Raw genomic sequence first — 17,940 nt, forward strand, 5'->3', positions numbered from 1 at the left:
TTATCAGCATGTATGCATTCTCTGCCGTGGACAACCAGCACCTGCAGTCCTTGTGGGACTGGAATCAACACAACCTTACTATCCTGAACGGGCGTCTGTTCTTTAGTCTGAACCCTAAACTCTGCATGTCCGAGATCCATACAATGTGGGAAAAGACGGGCATCACTGTGAAGCCGGAAGAAGGCGATTTCCGCAACAATGGCAATAGAGCCATCTGTGAGTTGAACCACGAGAGCGTCAATCAGCTTGTCATTGAGTTTGAGGAGACGTTTAAATTTATGTGTGACGTGTTGTTAAAACAGGTGAAAGTCAGATCTTGAAGTTTAAGTCTAACTTCACATCGAGCTATACGATCAAGTTGACATGGGAGAGCTACCGGCCGCCGGGCTACAGAGACCTCATCAGCTTCATAGTCTACTACAAGGAATCGTGAGTTCTCATTGGCTGACTAAATCCCTGTCTTCATATTAAACAGCCTGGGTATGAATGAGGTTCTGTATATAAGAGATTGTTTCCTGGAAGTCTGACCTTAATATTTGACACACATTATCGCTCACAAATTCATAGTTATTTGATGGAAAAAAAACACACCGTAGATGGTCACATGTGTGGTTTATATTTATTTACATTCTGACTCCAATCAACACAAACTATGAGCACCTCGCATTGCTGCTGGCTCTTTTCATAAAGACAGTTTCGGAGCTTTTGGATTCATTTCCTGAATGGAGCCATTCTTTTCAGATGAGTAATAAAAGAATCTCTCTAATGGAAAACAAACTCACAGTTCTCAACATCATATTCACAACATCCATGTCTGCTTATTGTTTGATTTCCTGTCTGATTTTCTTAGGTAGGCAAACAGTCAAAAAATATTTTATAAAATACTAAACATATGTAAGTAATGATCTAAAATATCCCAAACCTCCAGCAAACCCTTGAAAGGTCTTTTTTTTTTTGGAGAATAATTTAATTTAATTTGAAGTAGATGCTTTTGTAAAGTCACTGCCATGTCTCGTGTGTTTTTCCAGCCCGTTTCAGAACATTACAGAACTTGATGGCCAAGACGGCTGTGGGTCAAACAGCTGGCACATGCTGGATGTAGATGTTCCTTACGATCAAAGCATTGAACCAAATGCCACCCTTCACCACCTCAAGCCTTGGACCCAGTATGCTATTTTTGTGAAGGCCATTACTCTACAGGTGGAGGACAAGCACATTAGCGGGGCAAAGACTGATATAATATACATTCGCACACGCCCGTCGAGTAAGTCGGACCATCAGGTTATTGATTATTTGCAATAATGCCTGTAATGTATTTCAGTAATTATTCTATGCAAACAGCTGAACCCGATTTTAATGTTGCGTGCCGTAACCTTTTTTTTTCTTTGCAGTGCCGTCCATGCCAAAAGACCCCCGAGCCTTTGCTAACTCCACAACCAAGCTGGTGGTGAAGTGGACTCCTCCAGCCTTTCCCAACGGCAATCTGACCTACTATCTGATCCGCTGGCAGCGGCAGCCTGAGGACAGAGAACTCTACCAACATAACTACTGCTCCAAAGGTCTGCAAAAACAACAACCAATAGATTGTGTCTCCTTTAAAGATGATTATACAGACATATACAGAAGTATTCATTTAATATTTAGGCATGACTGGGTGTCAAATGGCTGCTGTGGTAATAAAGGACCATACCTATCCATTAATAGTCTCGATTTCTCCTGAACAGAACTCAAAATCCCGATCCGCATCTCAGCCACGGGCCTCACGGACATGGAGGAGAACACGAAGCCCACAAAGTCAGACTTGGCAGGGGAAGAAAATACCCCATGCTGCGCCTGCCAGAAGACGCAAGAAGAGAAAGACAGGGAGAAGGAGGACCGTGTCTCTTTCAAAAAATTTGAGAACTTCCTCCACAACACCATCTTTCTGCCCAGGTATTGTGAGCCGCCGCTACCGCCCTCGTGCTGCTGCGCTGTGCTGAAAGTGGAACTTTACTACACTGACGCATTAAAATAAGGAACAGGCTGGAGGCCTTGGTGACAAGCACCTGCGCACCGGGGGGGCCCTTCCTGTCAGGTGGTGCAGATGAGGAGACATGCTGAGTCGGACCCAAAGCCTTCTTAGCACGCTTGTGGCTTTCTGTTGCTGTGGCGATGCCGTCAACGGGGATTTTAGGACCTAGCAGGCAGCAATTTAGGCAACACAAACAAACCCAGGAGAGGGATGTGATTAGAGAGGTCTGAAGAGCCCAGTTTGGCTCCGCGCTCATAGCTGCTTGGGCCTTTGTTCCTCACAATAGGGACTGACATCTGTGATGGGTTATCACTGAACTTGCTCGTGGCTGAGGATGTTTCCCCGCTTCAAAGACTCCGGCTCCATTCTCCTCCCATTCTCCCTCATCCTCCTCCAGAGCGACCGTCACGCACAAGCTATGCGTTTGTAAATCTGTGCCGTAACGCTCCAAAATCCGCCATAGAGAAAAGGGAGCTTTGATATTCTTGTTTCTGAGGAGAACACTCGGCAGGTATCTTAGAACCATATCTTTTATGGAAGCCTCTGAGCCTGCAAACCAACCTTCATTCATTCAGACTGTTACAGTGGCCTCTTTTCCTGTTGTGGAATCGGATCAATATGCCTTTTGAAAGAATAATAATAAAGCTGAGCATTGTAATGCAATTGACTCCCCTACACACACACACACACACTTTCTTCTCTCACTAGCTATGTTGTTTTGTTACACTCTAGCTGTCTAGGAAACAGGCGAGCGGCCTGCAGTGAAGGGCTCAGACTCTCCACAGTAACGGAGCCGGCTTTATTACAAACCACTCCAGGCAAAGGGATCCGAAAAACAAGAAGGCTTTTTCAAAAGTTCAGAGTTTAGACCCAGGGTGACGGGAACGACGGTCGGAGAAAGCAGAGACAAAAAGAAGAGGAAATGTTTTCCATTCTGTGCCCCCAGCACTCAGCGCCCCACTTTCCTTCTCCCCTTTGCACACTCTTTTTTTGTCCGGATCTCTTATTTTTTATTTTTTTCCCCCCCTGTAGTGAGACAGCTGCCAGGAAATGTACAGTGAATCCATCTGGAATTTAAATGAATGAGGGGAAAAGCCCCATCAGTGCAAGAAGACAAACAGAAAGCGAGGACGTCAGCCTGATTCACTGGAGGGAGTGGAGGACGGCCATCGTCAGCTTTACGGATACTCGGTGGAGCGTTATTTACTGTAGGAACCTGCTGCTGAATATCGTTATGAGCACATCCAAGATGGATGGACGGAGGCGTTCTTCTTCCATTAGATTCAAAGCGATTGCAGCGAAGCACAAATTCAGTGTGAATGTGTCGTCGCGTTGTTCCTCTCACATAAAAGGTAGCCCTGGTTTTATCGGGCGAGGTCGGGACGGTGAGTGTCGTAACTCACCATTTATAAGGTCACGCTTCAGGTTGAGGAACCTTCTCACGCTGTCGGTACGGCCGCTCTTAACCCTTTCCTCTCTGACGGTGCACGACCACAGCTCCTCCGTGCGGTTTTAATAGAGGATCGCTCAAGCTCTTCCAGTTCATCGTTCATGTGTGACATTTCACTTTACTGCAGTTTTTATCATTTTTGATGCGCCGTCACAAGAATCGGTCGCAGTTGAGCGTGGACTTGAGAGTGTGCCGCTCTGGAATGCTGACACGTCAGTGTGAGTGGTCTTTCCCATGGTCTGCACACTCTCGTGTAGGTGTGTCTTTTCAGACAGCAACAAACTGCTGACTTAGGTCTCTTACTTCAGCATTATATCCCCCCCAAACAAAAATACTAGAAATTCTGAAACAGAGCAACTTCCGGGCGTCACCTGAGGCTTGAAGAAATCTGGCTGTAACATTTACAGTTTATATAAAACCATTCATGATTACAGTTTGAATCATGAGCTGCTTCAGATGCTGTAATAAAGACCATCATCTGTTGTCCCGCTGCTCATTGCACTTCCAAATCTTCCATAGACATTTATCACCTTGACAACTGCTGTGCATTTATTTAGCAACTCAAGCAGAGCTCAGGACTCCCTCTTTTGCCGGACTCCGTCGACCGGCCCGTGGGTTTGACGGTTAGCAGTGAAGGCGGCGTACCCTTCGGCTTCTGCTGTCGCAGCTGTCATCACCTTCGAGCCCAACCACTGGATACTGGTCATTTTGATTGAGCACATTGGTTCAGAATGTGCGTCACATTAAATACGTGGAGTGTTTTCTATTTCGTTTGGCTTTTTTCCCCGAATGGATTTCATCTTCTTTTTTTGAAAAGGATATCTGGGGCAAATTACTTTTTAAAATTGTTCCATGCTGTACAAAAAAATAATAATAATGTGTCGGCCTATTGCCTGTCAAACTCTTTGTGATCTATCTGACTTCATCCTTCAACACAACTCCGCAGGGAGTACTTTGCAGCATCTGGAAACACACACACACACACACACACACGCACTTCATGCAGATGCTTCTGCTTTGTGTAAAATGCTGTTTTTGTTTAGATTTTCTTTAAAACATATTACTGTTTTGTCTTTTATCATTTTATCACCATTAAATTGTTCACTATACTAAATGCAGCTGTTGCATCGACCTCTCGATTCCAGGCCTCCGGATCGCCGACGTAGAGATGTTTTCGGTGCGGCTAACGACACCCTCGTCCACGAGGGAGCCGGAGGGAACACCACCCTTGATCTGGGCGATAACAGCACAGATGGGGTTCCTCCCATCATGGAGTACCCCTTCTCAGAGGACAAGACCTTATCAGAACATTTAGAAATCCCCAACCTGAGGCCCTTCACCGTCTACCGAATAGACCTCCACGCCTGCAACGAGGAGGTGGGCCGTTGCAGTGCTGGAGCCTTTGTCTTCTCCCGCACCAAACCTGCAGGTGAGGAACCGACCGGTGCTCTAACACCTTTTCTTGCAGTTCTCAGTAAATGCAGTCCTGTGATAAGATTGTATGCATGTTTTTTTTCCCAGTCGGAGCGGATGACATCCCGGGGAAAGTGGTGTACGAGAGGAGTGACAAGATTAAGGGTTGTGTGTTGCTGCACTGGTCGGAGCCCGTCATGCCCAATGGGCTCATCCTGATGTACGAGATCAGGTTCCGCCTGGTGAACGAGGTGAGCCAAACTGGGGGGGTGAAATGATTATGAATCATTTAATTTGCAGATTTTACTCAAAAAAAACTTTAATGTACACCTTAGTTTGACAAATGTAACTTAAAATGACAAGTTTACTTTTATCAATTGTGGATCAATGTTCAAATACTTCTTATTTCTGAATAAGTACAGTCTACATTCACGCAGATGCTTCTTGCTTCCACTTTAAACATGTGCATCTTGTGCAGTGGACCGTGACTGACTCTCAGACTGGCTATGATGTCACGCATCCTGCACGTAAACACATGTGCCTAAGTCAGATTTAATGCGAGCACAAAGAAACTAACAGCAGATGTTGAAACAACTGCATGGCTTCGGCCTCTGCAGTTGAAGGTTAAACATCCTGGTGAACTGACAATAAGCAAAACCGATCAGTGGGACTTCCCTGATATGATAGTCCATCTAAATGTTTGTTTTTTTGGTTTTGGCCTTTCCTTTTCAGCCTGAGAAACACGAGTGCGTGTCGCGGCAGCAGTTCCGCGAGCACCGAGGGGCTCGGCTGACCAACCTGGGTTCTGGGAATTACACCGCTCAAATACGCGCCACCTCGCTATCAGGCAACGGCTCCTGGACGGAGAGCATGTCCTTCTACGTGCCTCTGTCCAAAGGTACTGCAGCATGTCTAAAAGACCGAAACTCGTATACTTCTGATAAATCTAACATGCACAAGAAATGACTTGTACTTTATGCGTCTTGTTCTGTGACAGGAGACGATGACGTTACGTTCTACCTGATCATCATAATTCCCATCATTGTGACCCTTTTCATTGCCAGCCTCACCGCGATTCTCTTCTTTGTGAACAAAAAGAGGCAAGAATCTTTCCGAGCATTCCTTCCACATTCTCCGGCAGTTTCTTGATAATGTCGATCCACCTCACTATGCCCATGAAGCTTAGATGACCAGCGTGACGTTAATCAGAGTTGATAGTTCACATTCCCCCGCGGTAAAGCGTAGATTTCCCAGCGAGAGCTTCACATGCCATCCACGTTCAGATCTTCTTGACTAACTCCACTGTCTCCCGATAGGAACAGCGACAGACTGGGGAAGGGAGTCCTTTATGCGTCTGTCAACCCAGAGTACTTCAGTGCTGCTGAGAGTAAGAGCAGTGGCCATCGCCTCAAGTCTTTCTCTTGTGTTCAGTTCTGTCCTGCTGACCTGTCGTGCTTCGTGTCATGCCAGTGTACGTCCCAGATGAGTGGGAGGTTGCCAGGGAGAAGATCACAATGCACAAGGAGCTGGGCCAGGGCTCCTTCGGCATGGTGTACGAAGGCATCGCCAAGGGCGTGGTCAAGGATGAACCCGAGACACGGGTGGCCATCAAGACGGTCAACGAGTCCGCCAGCATGAGGGAACGCATCGAGTTTTTGAATGAAGCCTCTGTCATGAAGGAGTTCAACTGTCACCACGTGGTAAGAGGGACAAGTTACCATAGTTACCGTCAGGTAGCAGAGTAGGTGAAAGTTATTTTGCTACTTTTCCACTACAAACAGAAAACCTGCTTAGATTTCATGTCTGCTCAGGACTTGAGTCGCAGCCTTTGATCGTCCAACCTGTACTCTATTGTGATTGGTGCAGGTGCGTCTGCTGGGCGTGGTCTCTCAGGGACAGCCAACCTTGGTGATTATGGAGCTGATGACCCGTGGAGATCTCAAGAGCCACCTGCGCTCTCTGCGCAAAGAAGTAAGCAGCTTTTTCTTACTTGTTACACACACACACACACAAACACACACACCCCCACAGAGACGTACACTCTCGCTCCCTCGTACAGAAATGCTGTATTTTGTTCTGTTTCTCCTCATCCCCGCCCACAGAACTCCGCCAGCCAGGTCCTGCCTCCGCTCAAAAAGATGATCCAGATGGCGGGGGAAATCGCCGACGGCATGTCGTACCTAAATGCCAACAAATTTGTCCACAGAGACTTGGCTGCCAGGAACTGCATGGTGGCTGAGGACTTCACTGTGAAAATTGGGGGTGAGTCAAGTGAACACGATGCCATCGGCCTCCCCCTGGTTACGCAGCGCTGAACCCGCTCCACCAGCTGCGTAAGATGAGTGTGTCTGAGCGTTAATGTAGATGGATGGGGCGGGTGGAGGCGGCGAGGGAAGGATGAGCCCTGTGGAGTTTCCTCTTTGACACGGAATGAAGATATTCTGTGGATTTTCCAACCTGTATTTTTTTTTCTATCATCATGGACGAAGCCTTGGAGGGGAATAAAGGATTCGGTTCCGACATTCCGTCTGTCGTGTTTCATTTCCGGAGCGTAACTCAAATACTATTCAATATTGTTTCAGGAAACACTCTACTCATATGATACAAGTACTCGCTGAGTGCCTTTTGGTATTTAAAAATAATAATAATTGTATTTTGTTTGTTTGTTTCTGAGTGGAAATTAGGGTCATCCTGTGATCGGATTTGTCTCTGATGACAGTTTTTGAGGCAGAGCCTAAAAATTGTTGAATCCTTGATTTCTCATTTTGGAAATTTCAAGCATTGTATTTATTTTATTGATTTTATCTGAAAAGCTAATATTTATCTCTGGTGATTTTCCAATATTTCTTATCTGTTCAGTGTCCTCATTCCACTACACCCCTGCACTGTTTGATGTTTGTTGTATAGTTTCGTTGCGCTCGTCTTTTTATTTGTACTATTTTTATTTTCTACGATACTACTCTGCTTGCCTAACAAACGGTCCCTCTGGGATTAAGAAGGTTTTTACTTGAACTGAACTGAAGTGGAACTTAAATGACTTCTTCCCGTCTTTCTTCGATGAAATATGGCAGCGGTTGGGACTCCTGAATATTTCATCCTTGTTCCCTCTTCAGATTTTGGCATGACCAGAGACATTTACGAGACGGATTACTACCGAAAAGGAGGGAAGGGTCTGTTGCCTGTCCGCTGGATGTCCCCGGAGTCACTGAAAGATGGCGTCTTCACTACAATGTCGGACGTCTGGTATGAGAACACGGCACCTCAATTATATATGAATAAACTCCAGCGACCTGGAAGGAACCCCAGACATGTCTACATATTGCATGTCTCGGTGCACGATGATTTTCTAAAACAGTTCATGCCGTGGAGTCGAGGCTATAAAAGCACACAGACCATTTCTTAAGAGCATGCCTCACTTGACAGTGTAAGCATGCATTCCATGCCCTCCGTCCTCGCTTGTGTGCACCGTGAAAGCTGGCATTTCTAAAACCATCAAAAGAAAAACGAAAATCCTGTGGCTTTCAACTGGCATTGCGGAAATTCCTGCCTCTGTGACCGAACTAAAAAAAGGAAGATAAATTGCTTTTCACAACACCTTTTTTATGACAGTTTGCGGTCAAATTTCCGCTCCCATATTTTTCTATCTGGAGCGATATTATTGTCGAGGAATACACATGTTTACTAGCTCGCTGTCCCGCGGGTCAGTCGCAAAGAGTGGGCTTTAAACTTCTCCAGATGTTCTCAAATGATAGGTTGCAGTGCCAGCACAAACCCACCTCCACATTTGTGCACTACACCCCCCCCCCTCCCCTTTGATGTTGAGCAGATGAACTTTAATATAAGACAAACCCGGTCTTTGCTCATTCTGAATCCACATGTAGGTGACTTTAATCACGTTGATCAGGACAAGCTGTCTGAATGTGGCTTCGTCTGTTTCAGCCAGTTGTCTGCGGCGTCCTGTGGCGTTCGCTCTCAGATCTCGTGCCAGTGGTGCATATACGGCTAGCAGGAAGGAACAAATATTGTGCTGTTTGCTAGTCGAGTTCAGAATGTTCCTCGTGAATAGTTTCACAGTAAAGTCTGTGCAACGCGACTTGAGGTGAAGCTGAGGTGATGTTTACTATACTGCTGCACTGACGAGCAGCTGACATTCTTAAGCTGCCTGAGTATTACATTCTAGATAGCAGATTAATCATAGTTCATTTGATGCAAGAATGTAAATACTTTAGCCTTCTGGGTAGAAATCTACAAAACATCTCAGCCATTTCTCTGAATTGGTACACGCGTTTCTCTGTCTGTCGGTCTGCTTGTGGAATTTGACACAGTCATGTAGGGTGGGAATCTCTATCTCACCACCGAATTTCATCCAAATCGGATCCGGATTGAGGACATTATCGCGATTGTTGGAGAAATCGTTGTACACTTGCCTCTCTGTGCATTAGAGATAGAGATTTCTAACAAGCGTCGTCTTATATCTGAGTCAATTCCACATCGGATCATGTCAACGGGTTTGTTCTGTCTTTAATACCTGAGGAAACAGATCCGGTTTAAATCGGGGTCAATTTTCACAACAAAAAGATTTCATTTTTGGACACTTTCAATAATTCTTACCTCCACAGAAGGAGGTTCCGTTTCTTCTGGCCTTCACTAAGACATTGATCAATGAGTAGTGGACAAACTGAATTAATGACAGTGTGCTCGTTGCAGGTCCTTCGGTGTGGTACTGTGGGAGATCGCCACCTTAGCGGAACAGCCTTACCAGGGCATGTCCAACGAACAGGTGCTGCGCTTCGTCATGGAGGGAGGACTCTTGGACAAATCCGACAACTGCCCTGATATGCTGTGAGTATCTGTGACCAATTGTTGCAGAGCGTCACCTATCCTGGCGTGTTTATGCAGCGATGCCCGCGGAGGACGGTTATTTTAGGATCTCGTGTGGTGTGTGTGTGTGTGTGTGTGTGTGTGTGTGTGTGTGTGTGTGTGCGTGTGTGTGCTACGGGAGAGCAACGATGAGGCCCGACTTGAACGTCACAGTTTAAATGTGGCCCACTGATGACGTGGTACGCTGCCGGCGAGAAGCCTCCTCAGCCGTCGGCCCCGGCCCATAGAAGGGGCGCCACGGCCGGCACGTTAAAGATGCCTGCCCCCCCACCCCCCACCCCTCCGTTCATGGAGGAGGGAGATCGTGTCACTAAAGGATTGCCACAGATTCATTAACTCATTTATAACTCATTAGTGAATCGCCTTGGCTGCTGGAGGAGAGACAACATAGCCTGGCTTCCATGTCAGCATGCAGCACTGTATACACACACACACACACACACACACACATCTCCCCTCTCTCACTCTGACCTCAATAAGAAGGCATGCTCGCTCTCCCCTCCCACTTACCACGGCTGACCTCACCTTAGAAAGAGAGCTGAGTGTTGTGCAGACACAGGCCTCTGGTTTCTATGGCAGCCTCCTGATTACAGGAGCGTGTGGATTGTGTTACAGAGGTGGTGGTAGTGGGGGGGGGGGGGGATTAGCCCCCCGTGACTGCTGACAGCACACGGAGGCAAGTCCGCTGGTCACCTCCCCATGAAGAGCCACGAAGCCAGACGGCGTTGTGACGACTGAACAGATCCAAGCGGAGACGGCGGGAGGGATGAAAGGCGGGCGGATGAGTCATATTTGGATCGCGCTGAAGGTCTCCTCTTTGTGCCGCCTTTCCCGTGGTCACGTAGCTGCGGGTCGCTGATTGGATTTCCCGTGTTTCCGTCTCGAGTTTCCAATAGACAAAAGCGGATTCTCTCCCTCTCTCGCAGGGGTTGGGGCGTAAATTAAAGGCAGACTCCGCGACCCTGTTGAACATGGTGATTTATTGTGGAGTGTGCAGGATCACTCGCGGCGCTGTAATACATCACGGTTTCACCAGGCCAATGCTTGTTTGAAGTTTTGCAGTCGTGTTGCGAGAGATTCCTGTTCAGGTCTATTAAACATTTACCAGCGACACTTGGCGTCCGCTCTGCTCTCGCACTTGGCCTCGACGCGCGTCTGCGTCTCGTTTTATTTGCGTGTCCTTTCAGCTCATCCCTTCGTCTGGGGAAATTTTACCTACAACTTTAGTGGAGCAGATGTTTTAATTCGAAGGGTGGCTCCCTCCTTTTTAACCTTTAAACTTACAGATATTCAGTATTCCTCGCTCAGTTTATTGATGTGACACAGAGTTATGGATATATTTATTATTGCACTATCAATGCGCTCGTACAGCAGTCTAGGGAATAATCAGGCTCAAAAAGTGCATTTTTGATCCTAAATGACAGACGCAGAAGTCCAGCTAAGCCAAGACATCGAGCTCCGGAGCAGAGACAGAAGAAGTATCAGAGAGCACCGGTATTTGTTGTGCAAAGGCGAACCTTCGTTTATGCAGCACATCTGTTTATAAAATGGAACTGAACAGCTAAAAAGTGGAAAAGCATGCGAAACAAAAGTTTTCTAACGACGCCAGTGACAAATCAGATATTAGTCGACCCGCTTAATGGTGATAGCATGTGTCGATGCCACGGCTGGCAGGAGGCCGACAAGAAATCAAGATTTACTGCAGTGTTTGCTTCCCGAAGTTCATCAACAAGCGTCATGTAGCAGCAGCAGATGGTGTGTGTGTGTGTGGGGGGGGGGGGTTACCCCGGGGTGCTGGCCTGGCCCCATTCCAGCCATTATGGATTTTCTGTTGAAGGTCTTCGCTGTCTGGGATCTGAACTTCAACTTTAAGACACTTGCTGTGCTGCTGAAAAGCAAGCCAGAGTACCCCCCCCCCCCCCACTCCTCCACACACACACACACACACACACACACACACACACACTGTTGCTTCAGAGTATGAACAGAGCCATGTGCTTTGGAAAACTCTACCCATAATTCCTCTGTGCAGAGAGGAGCTGGCCCCCCACCTCTGGGAGAGAGAAAACAGGAGTGGGGGAGCGATGACTGAGCTGTAGCGTATTCTCAGCTCGCTTCATGTGTTGTTGAACATGTGATGTAGAAACGCACAAAGCTGCAATAATTCTCACTTTAATGATGCTTTCACTTTAATGATGCCCCCCCCCCCCCCCCCCCCCCCCCCCGAAGACTGGCCGCTGGCCCGGCACCTTGACCTTATGTGTGATTGATTGAGGAAATACTACATCACAAATTGTAACAGCGCAACAAATGTAACAACGCAACAAATACAACATCCAAATGTCTCCTACGAGTTGGTGTCACAAATCAATCAATGGGCGGTATGGATCGATCACTGAGTCCAGGGGAGAAGGCTAACTTCTAAAAACTACTAGAAACGTCTAAAAGTAGTCGTTGAGTAATCTTGATATGAATTTAATACAAATTGAAATTTTTGATTTTTACATGGAAACATTATAAGTGACTCAGAAAGGCGTACATAAATACCATACCCTCGGCTAAACTTGCTGCAGTATTTTTCTCCTTTGACTGTTGACAGTAATCTGTCGCTGCTTTGATTCGAGTTCAGGATCGTAAACTGAGAATGGGCAGCATCGTTTGGTGAGAAAACATCTCTGCCCCGAAATGTTAAAAGATATCCTCAAATCTGTTTAAACGAGTGGTGGGCAGGCAGGTGAAGCCGTATGAAGCAACAGCGGCACCTGTTGGAAAACTGAGGTTATAGCAATCTCTCACTGACACGACTCCAAGAATAATTCAATTCCATTCATTCATTTTCTAACCGCTTATTCCGCTGTCGGGTCGCGGGCCAAGCTGGAGCCAATCCCAGCAGTCAATGGGCGAGAGGCAGGGGACACCCTGGACAAGCCGCCAGTTCATCGCAGGGCAACACAGAGACAGACAACCAGCCACGCACACACTCACACCTATGGGCAATTTAGTGTCACCAATCAGCCTAGGCCGCATGTCTGTGGAGGTGGGAGGAAGCCGGAGAACCCGGAGAGAACCCACGCAGACACGGGGAGAACATGCAAACTCCTCACAGAATGGCCACAAGCCGGAGACGAACCTGCGACCATCTCGCTGTGAGGCAACAGTGCTTACCACTGCGCCACCGAGCCGCCTAATTCAATTCCAATGATTACATTTTGGTGATATTGCTGGAGACTATCCCAGCAGTCTATGGGCGAGAAGCGGGGTACAGCCTGGACAAGCCGCCAGTTCATCACAGGGCCACACGCACACACACACACACACACTCACACATACGGATAATTTAGCATAGGCGTTAGTGCGTGTTGCATGATTTTGGTGGTACCAAAATATATTATAGTAGTTTTGTATTTTATATGATTGAGCACCACATTAGATCTTTGCACATTTCTCATCCGTTTTTCTTTTGTGCGGCCCTCTCAGGTTTGAGTTGATGAGGATGTGCTGGCAGTACAACCCCAAGATGCGTCCGTCCTTCCTGGAGATAATCAGCAGCATCAAAGATGAAATGGACCCTCCCTTTAGGGAAGTGAGCTTCTTCTACAGCGAGGAGAACAAGCCGCCGGACACCGAGGAGCTGGACATGGAGATGGAGAAGATGGAGAACATTCCCCTGGACCCTGCATCCACCAGGCAGCCCTCTGCTGCGGCCTCCGTGTCGGGATGCACAGGAGGTACGCTGCCGCCTCCTACCCAGCAGTTACCCCCCATTCAAGGCCCGAGTACTCCATTACTGGGACCTGTGCCACCCTCCTCTCCGGGTCCGGTTTCCTCAGTTTTGGCATCTCCGGGCCAGACCTTGGATAAGCACTCGGGACATGTTTCGGCCAATGGGCCTGTGGTGCTTCTGCGGCCCAACTTTGACGAGATGCAACCCTATGCACACATGAACGGGGGCAGAAAGAACGAACGGGCATTACCACTGCCCCAGTCATCGGCCTGCTGATATCAGACCAGCCACTTCTCCTCCTCCTCCTCCTCTTCTTACACAGGGTAACACAATATCTCTCCTCCGTCACTTAAGGAGGGATGAGATAAGAAACGACTTTGTTCTCATGTGTGCCTCTAGATGGTCGCTTGGCTCCATTAAGGTCAAAGGCAAAGTCTAAAAACTGAAAAGAGCACAGAAACCTGCTAAAGCATTTGGAGCTCGGTAGCTCGAACCCGACACTGAGGAGCTCCTTCCTGTGAGGCCCGGATTTCAGTCTTTGCTGCAAAAGTCCTCCAAGGAGGGAACACTATGCAGGCTTCCATCCTGACTCGCAGGTTTAGACAGGAACTTAGAGAACATAATGTTTTTTTTAGCATATCTGCCAGCAAATCCAACAGAAGAGCACTTTTTTCCTGATGATTTTAGAAAGGCTGTTGTGGATATCCGACTGTGTATTTATACAAACACGTGATTCTTTCTACATTATGGTATAGCTCCATTTCTAAATGACTTTCCATCACAAAGGACTCTGTTTGCACGAGCAGACTCACACGCGGCATGTAAAGACGGCTCATTTCGAGAACGTTTGGACGAAGATCCCTTTTCCACTTTCCTGTTGATGTTTCTGTGGGTGTGGATCCCGTCGAAGGCGGGCCGAGATAGAACACAAGGGCCTATTGTGTAACTATTGCCAAAACATTTCTCTCCAGTTTCACACCAGGGTCTCCCTTCTTCTGCGAGGCCGTGATTCAGAGTTGAGCTGCGTCTGCCTGGGAAGGACGATCAGAATCGCTTGGTGGTGTTCAGACTTTATGCTTATTTTTTAGTAGTGAGCTCGCGAGTGTGTGTGTGTGCACGCGTACGAGCTGATATTTCAACACACACAGTGGAATCGATGAAGCTCTTTAAGTTACTAAATTAACTTAACATTTATTATTTGGTTATTTGTACAAGCAACTGGGTTGATGAATGGTACAAAACCTTTTTTATATAAATATGTATATAAATCTGAGCACTACCAAAGAAAAACAAATACAAACATTGTTTATCAAAAGTTCAAACAATTATTCAGTGAATGCAGAAATTACTTTGTGGCATTTTAATTGCCAAAAATTTGTCAGCTGGAACTCCTCGCTAAGAGCCTTCGTCTGTTATGTGACAATAAACTGGACAAAAACATGAAATATTAAGAATGTTTTTTCCCGATTGCGACTGGAAACACCAGCCCTTCCTGTTTCTCCACTGAAATCCATTCCGATTTGAGTGTATTTTTAAAACCCCGTGATCAACGCAGACGCGCGCCCGTCGACTCTGAATCGCCGCCTCCGTCTGTTTTTTTCTTTTTATACAGTCTCACACTGCAAATCGCTGAATTTCACTATCGAGGGACAGAACTCTGCCTCCACTCTACTTCAGTCTATCCAAAACCTTCAATCATTGATACTGCTGTTCAAATGAAATGGCACCAAATAACACCAAGACAAAAGGCCTAAGACCTGAGACGGGAAACACGGTGTTGGATTTTAGTCTCCTCGGGACGACTTTTCAATCCCAGCAGGTCTCTTCTAGTTTCTCTACATTTCAAACAAACGTTAACGGTCTTACAGTTGTACTTTAGACTGTGGGATCATTTTTATACACATCAGTGGTTTCTTCACTTTCTTAAAAACTTTTTACCATTTTATTTTTTTGCCTCTGTCTGTACAGAAAAACAAGCTGCTATTTTAACTCTTTTTTTCTCTTTTGGATGTTATATATAAAGAAATCCTTCAGGTTTGGTATTTTATGGTCTCCACTACAGTCTCTCTCTCTCTCTTATATCTTCGGTCTCTATTAAAAAACAAAAAACAAAAAAAAGATAGATATTAAACATTTTTCTCTGTGACCCCAAGAGATTTTCTGTAACACTATATTTTGCTCATTGCCTTTTATTCTATGGAATGTTTCCTCCTCTATTTTTTTCGGATGTCTATATTATTATTATTATTATTATTTGAAATGAATACTTTAACTCGGTGTGTGTGAGTGTGAACTTTCGGCACCTGTTTGTACTTGTTGTCTAACACTGCGCCTAGCATTGCCCTCTAGGTGCGACTCAATCTCAGGTCAAAGTAAAAGCTTTGCGTTCTCCACACATTCTCATGATTGACTTCTACCTGTCTCGGATTGTACCCCCCCGGTTGTGTGTTTTTGAGTTAAGTAGTGACCTCTACAACATACCGTACCGATCCCTCCCCTCCCCCGGTGCCTCCTTGTGAAGTCAGGATCAGTTCCAGGACGAGAGATATTCCCTTTATACCAGATCTGGTATTTTAACTCATCCATTTTCTGCCTTTTCTTGATCCAGTAGGGCTAATTGGATTGTCCCGTTTGCCTTAATTACACCAACCATCTCTCAACCAGCTTTGTTATTACTTACACACACTCCTGCGTGTTAAAACTTTACTTTCAAAGTGAGAACAGGTCTTATGGTTTGTCCTCATCATCACCGCTTCTGAAAACCAAATAAAGGATGGGTTGAAAGTCCAGGGAAGGGAACACCTTTGAGTGTTGGGAATGGAAACGGTCTTAAGTGGAGGTTGAACAGCGAAAAGTGTTTTGAAGGATGTTTTGCAATGTTGCTTATTTTCCAATCTTTGACATTTGTTTTTCTTTCTGTAGCAGTGCTATTTATTTTGTTGTGATATTAGTTTAAATCACTGTATAAATGTCCCATGATTCAGTATAAAGTTGGATTTTTATTTTTTTTTAATGTATTTTCTTTGGTGTCATGACTGGGGGACAAAAAAATATATATATTTTTTCCCCTCAAGTATATATCTACCTCACTCTTTTGAAAGTAAACAAGTACATCTCACTCTTTCTCCTCGGCGTGCATAGAAACCTCATCCCCTGGATGAAACCCCCTCAGGGGGTCTAACGGCGGGCGAGGCCAGGAGATAGAATGTGTGGAGGTTTCAGTGTTGTAAATTCAGCCCATCGATTTCTGTCTGAAAACTCAAGTTTATGCCTCCGAGGTTGTAAAGGAAATAATTGTGTGCTGTTGCCTTCTCTGCAGAATCATTTGAAATTGTTTTTTTTGGGGGGTATTTATTATATAATTATTTCAACCTACACTTAAATTTGACTGGATCATTTTACAGCATCGCAACCTCAATCCCGCGACGGAGAGAAAACCACCTTTCCTTTGTCAAATATAAGCATTTATGTGGACGTCTAAAGAGTTATCTTGGGGAATATTTTTAAAAAAAGGGAATTGTTTTATTGATGCTGTAATGCTGAGAGAATACAGCACAATCCCACATTTCACAAATGTGGGATTGACAAATATTGATGTCATTTGCATGTTTGGTTACATACTGTATATGGATGAGTGCTGTGAATGTAGCAAGGATCTTTCTGCAAACGCAAACCCTTCGAAGACGGCAGCAACTCCACGTCTAACGGGGCGTCACCCTCAGTCTTGATTGGACGATGCCAGTCGTCTTCAGACTGTTGGATTCGATCTCATCGTTTGCTTCTCCATACAAACCATTGGTCTTTAATGGCGTCACAATCCCGAATGAGTCTTTAGCTCTCGTATAGCCAATTTTCATTGTCATCCAGGCGAATCAGATCATTTTAAAGTGAGCTCAACATCCCTTCTGTGGCTGATTGTACTGCTGCCCAACACTCAAAAACACACACACAAAAAAAGGCTGCCTCAGTGGATCTGAGCTGGAGGCATTAAATGATTACTAAAATTTTGCATTGAAATTTATACCCGAGAGCAGTAAAGATAAAGGAGACAAAAAGATGGGATTATAACTGGGCCAATCCAAATGTTAAAATCTAAGTTCTATTTTTCTGTGCATGATTTAAGAGAACAGAGTGAAAAATAATTTGGTTGCTGCTGAGTGTCACTGAAAATCACCACTGAGAAGCAAGCAGCTGGTGTAGTTAACATATCTGTGCTTTTATCTCCCCCTCTGTTTGGAGCTATATGTAATGTACAAACATGAATATTTCCACTTTTCAGTTCTGGGAGTTGTAGACGTTACATTTACCTGTTGTGAGGTGAATTACCGATACATTTCTAGTTTTAGATCACAAACCTGTCAAAAACTATTTAAAACATTTAATTAAACACAAGACAGGCATGTTGCTTTTATTACGGGTAGTCATGGTTAAGAGTTAAAAAAAAACATGATTAGTAAAAGA

The 17,940-nt window shown here is 45.6% G+C and overlaps 1 protein-coding gene across 1 annotated transcript in view; it reads left to right on the top strand.

Annotated features, from left to right (window-relative positions):
* The window catches only part of igf1ra (insulin-like growth factor 1a receptor), a 51,353-nt gene extending 37,598 nt beyond the window's left edge, over positions 1 to 13,755 (top strand). The window contains exons 6-21 of the mRNA XM_068739265.1: positions 8 to 216; positions 303 to 429; positions 1,029 to 1,264; positions 1,392 to 1,559; positions 1,725 to 1,932; positions 4,607 to 4,890; positions 4,983 to 5,125; positions 5,607 to 5,772; positions 5,872 to 5,974; positions 6,191 to 6,261; positions 6,345 to 6,574; positions 6,741 to 6,845; positions 6,977 to 7,136; positions 7,988 to 8,117; positions 9,582 to 9,716; positions 13,233 to 13,755. Coding sequence (XP_068595366.1) covers positions 8 to 216; positions 303 to 429; positions 1,029 to 1,264; positions 1,392 to 1,559; positions 1,725 to 1,932; positions 4,607 to 4,890; positions 4,983 to 5,125; positions 5,607 to 5,772; positions 5,872 to 5,974; positions 6,191 to 6,261; positions 6,345 to 6,574; positions 6,741 to 6,845; positions 6,977 to 7,136; positions 7,988 to 8,117; positions 9,582 to 9,716; positions 13,233 to 13,755 — 2,998 coding nt within the window. The remainder of the gene's footprint in view (positions 1 to 7; positions 217 to 302; positions 430 to 1,028; positions 1,265 to 1,391; positions 1,560 to 1,724; positions 1,933 to 4,606; positions 4,891 to 4,982; positions 5,126 to 5,606; positions 5,773 to 5,871; positions 5,975 to 6,190; positions 6,262 to 6,344; positions 6,575 to 6,740; positions 6,846 to 6,976; positions 7,137 to 7,987; positions 8,118 to 9,581; positions 9,717 to 13,232) is intronic.
* Positions 13,756 to 17,940: the final 4,185 nt, after the last annotated feature.

This window comes from Brachionichthys hirsutus, chromosome 5 (genome assembly GCF_040956055.1).
Source record: "Brachionichthys hirsutus isolate HB-005 chromosome 5, CSIRO-AGI_Bhir_v1, whole genome shotgun sequence".
Classification (NCBI taxonomy): Eukaryota; Metazoa; Chordata; class Actinopteri; order Lophiiformes; family Brachionichthyidae; genus Brachionichthys; species Brachionichthys hirsutus.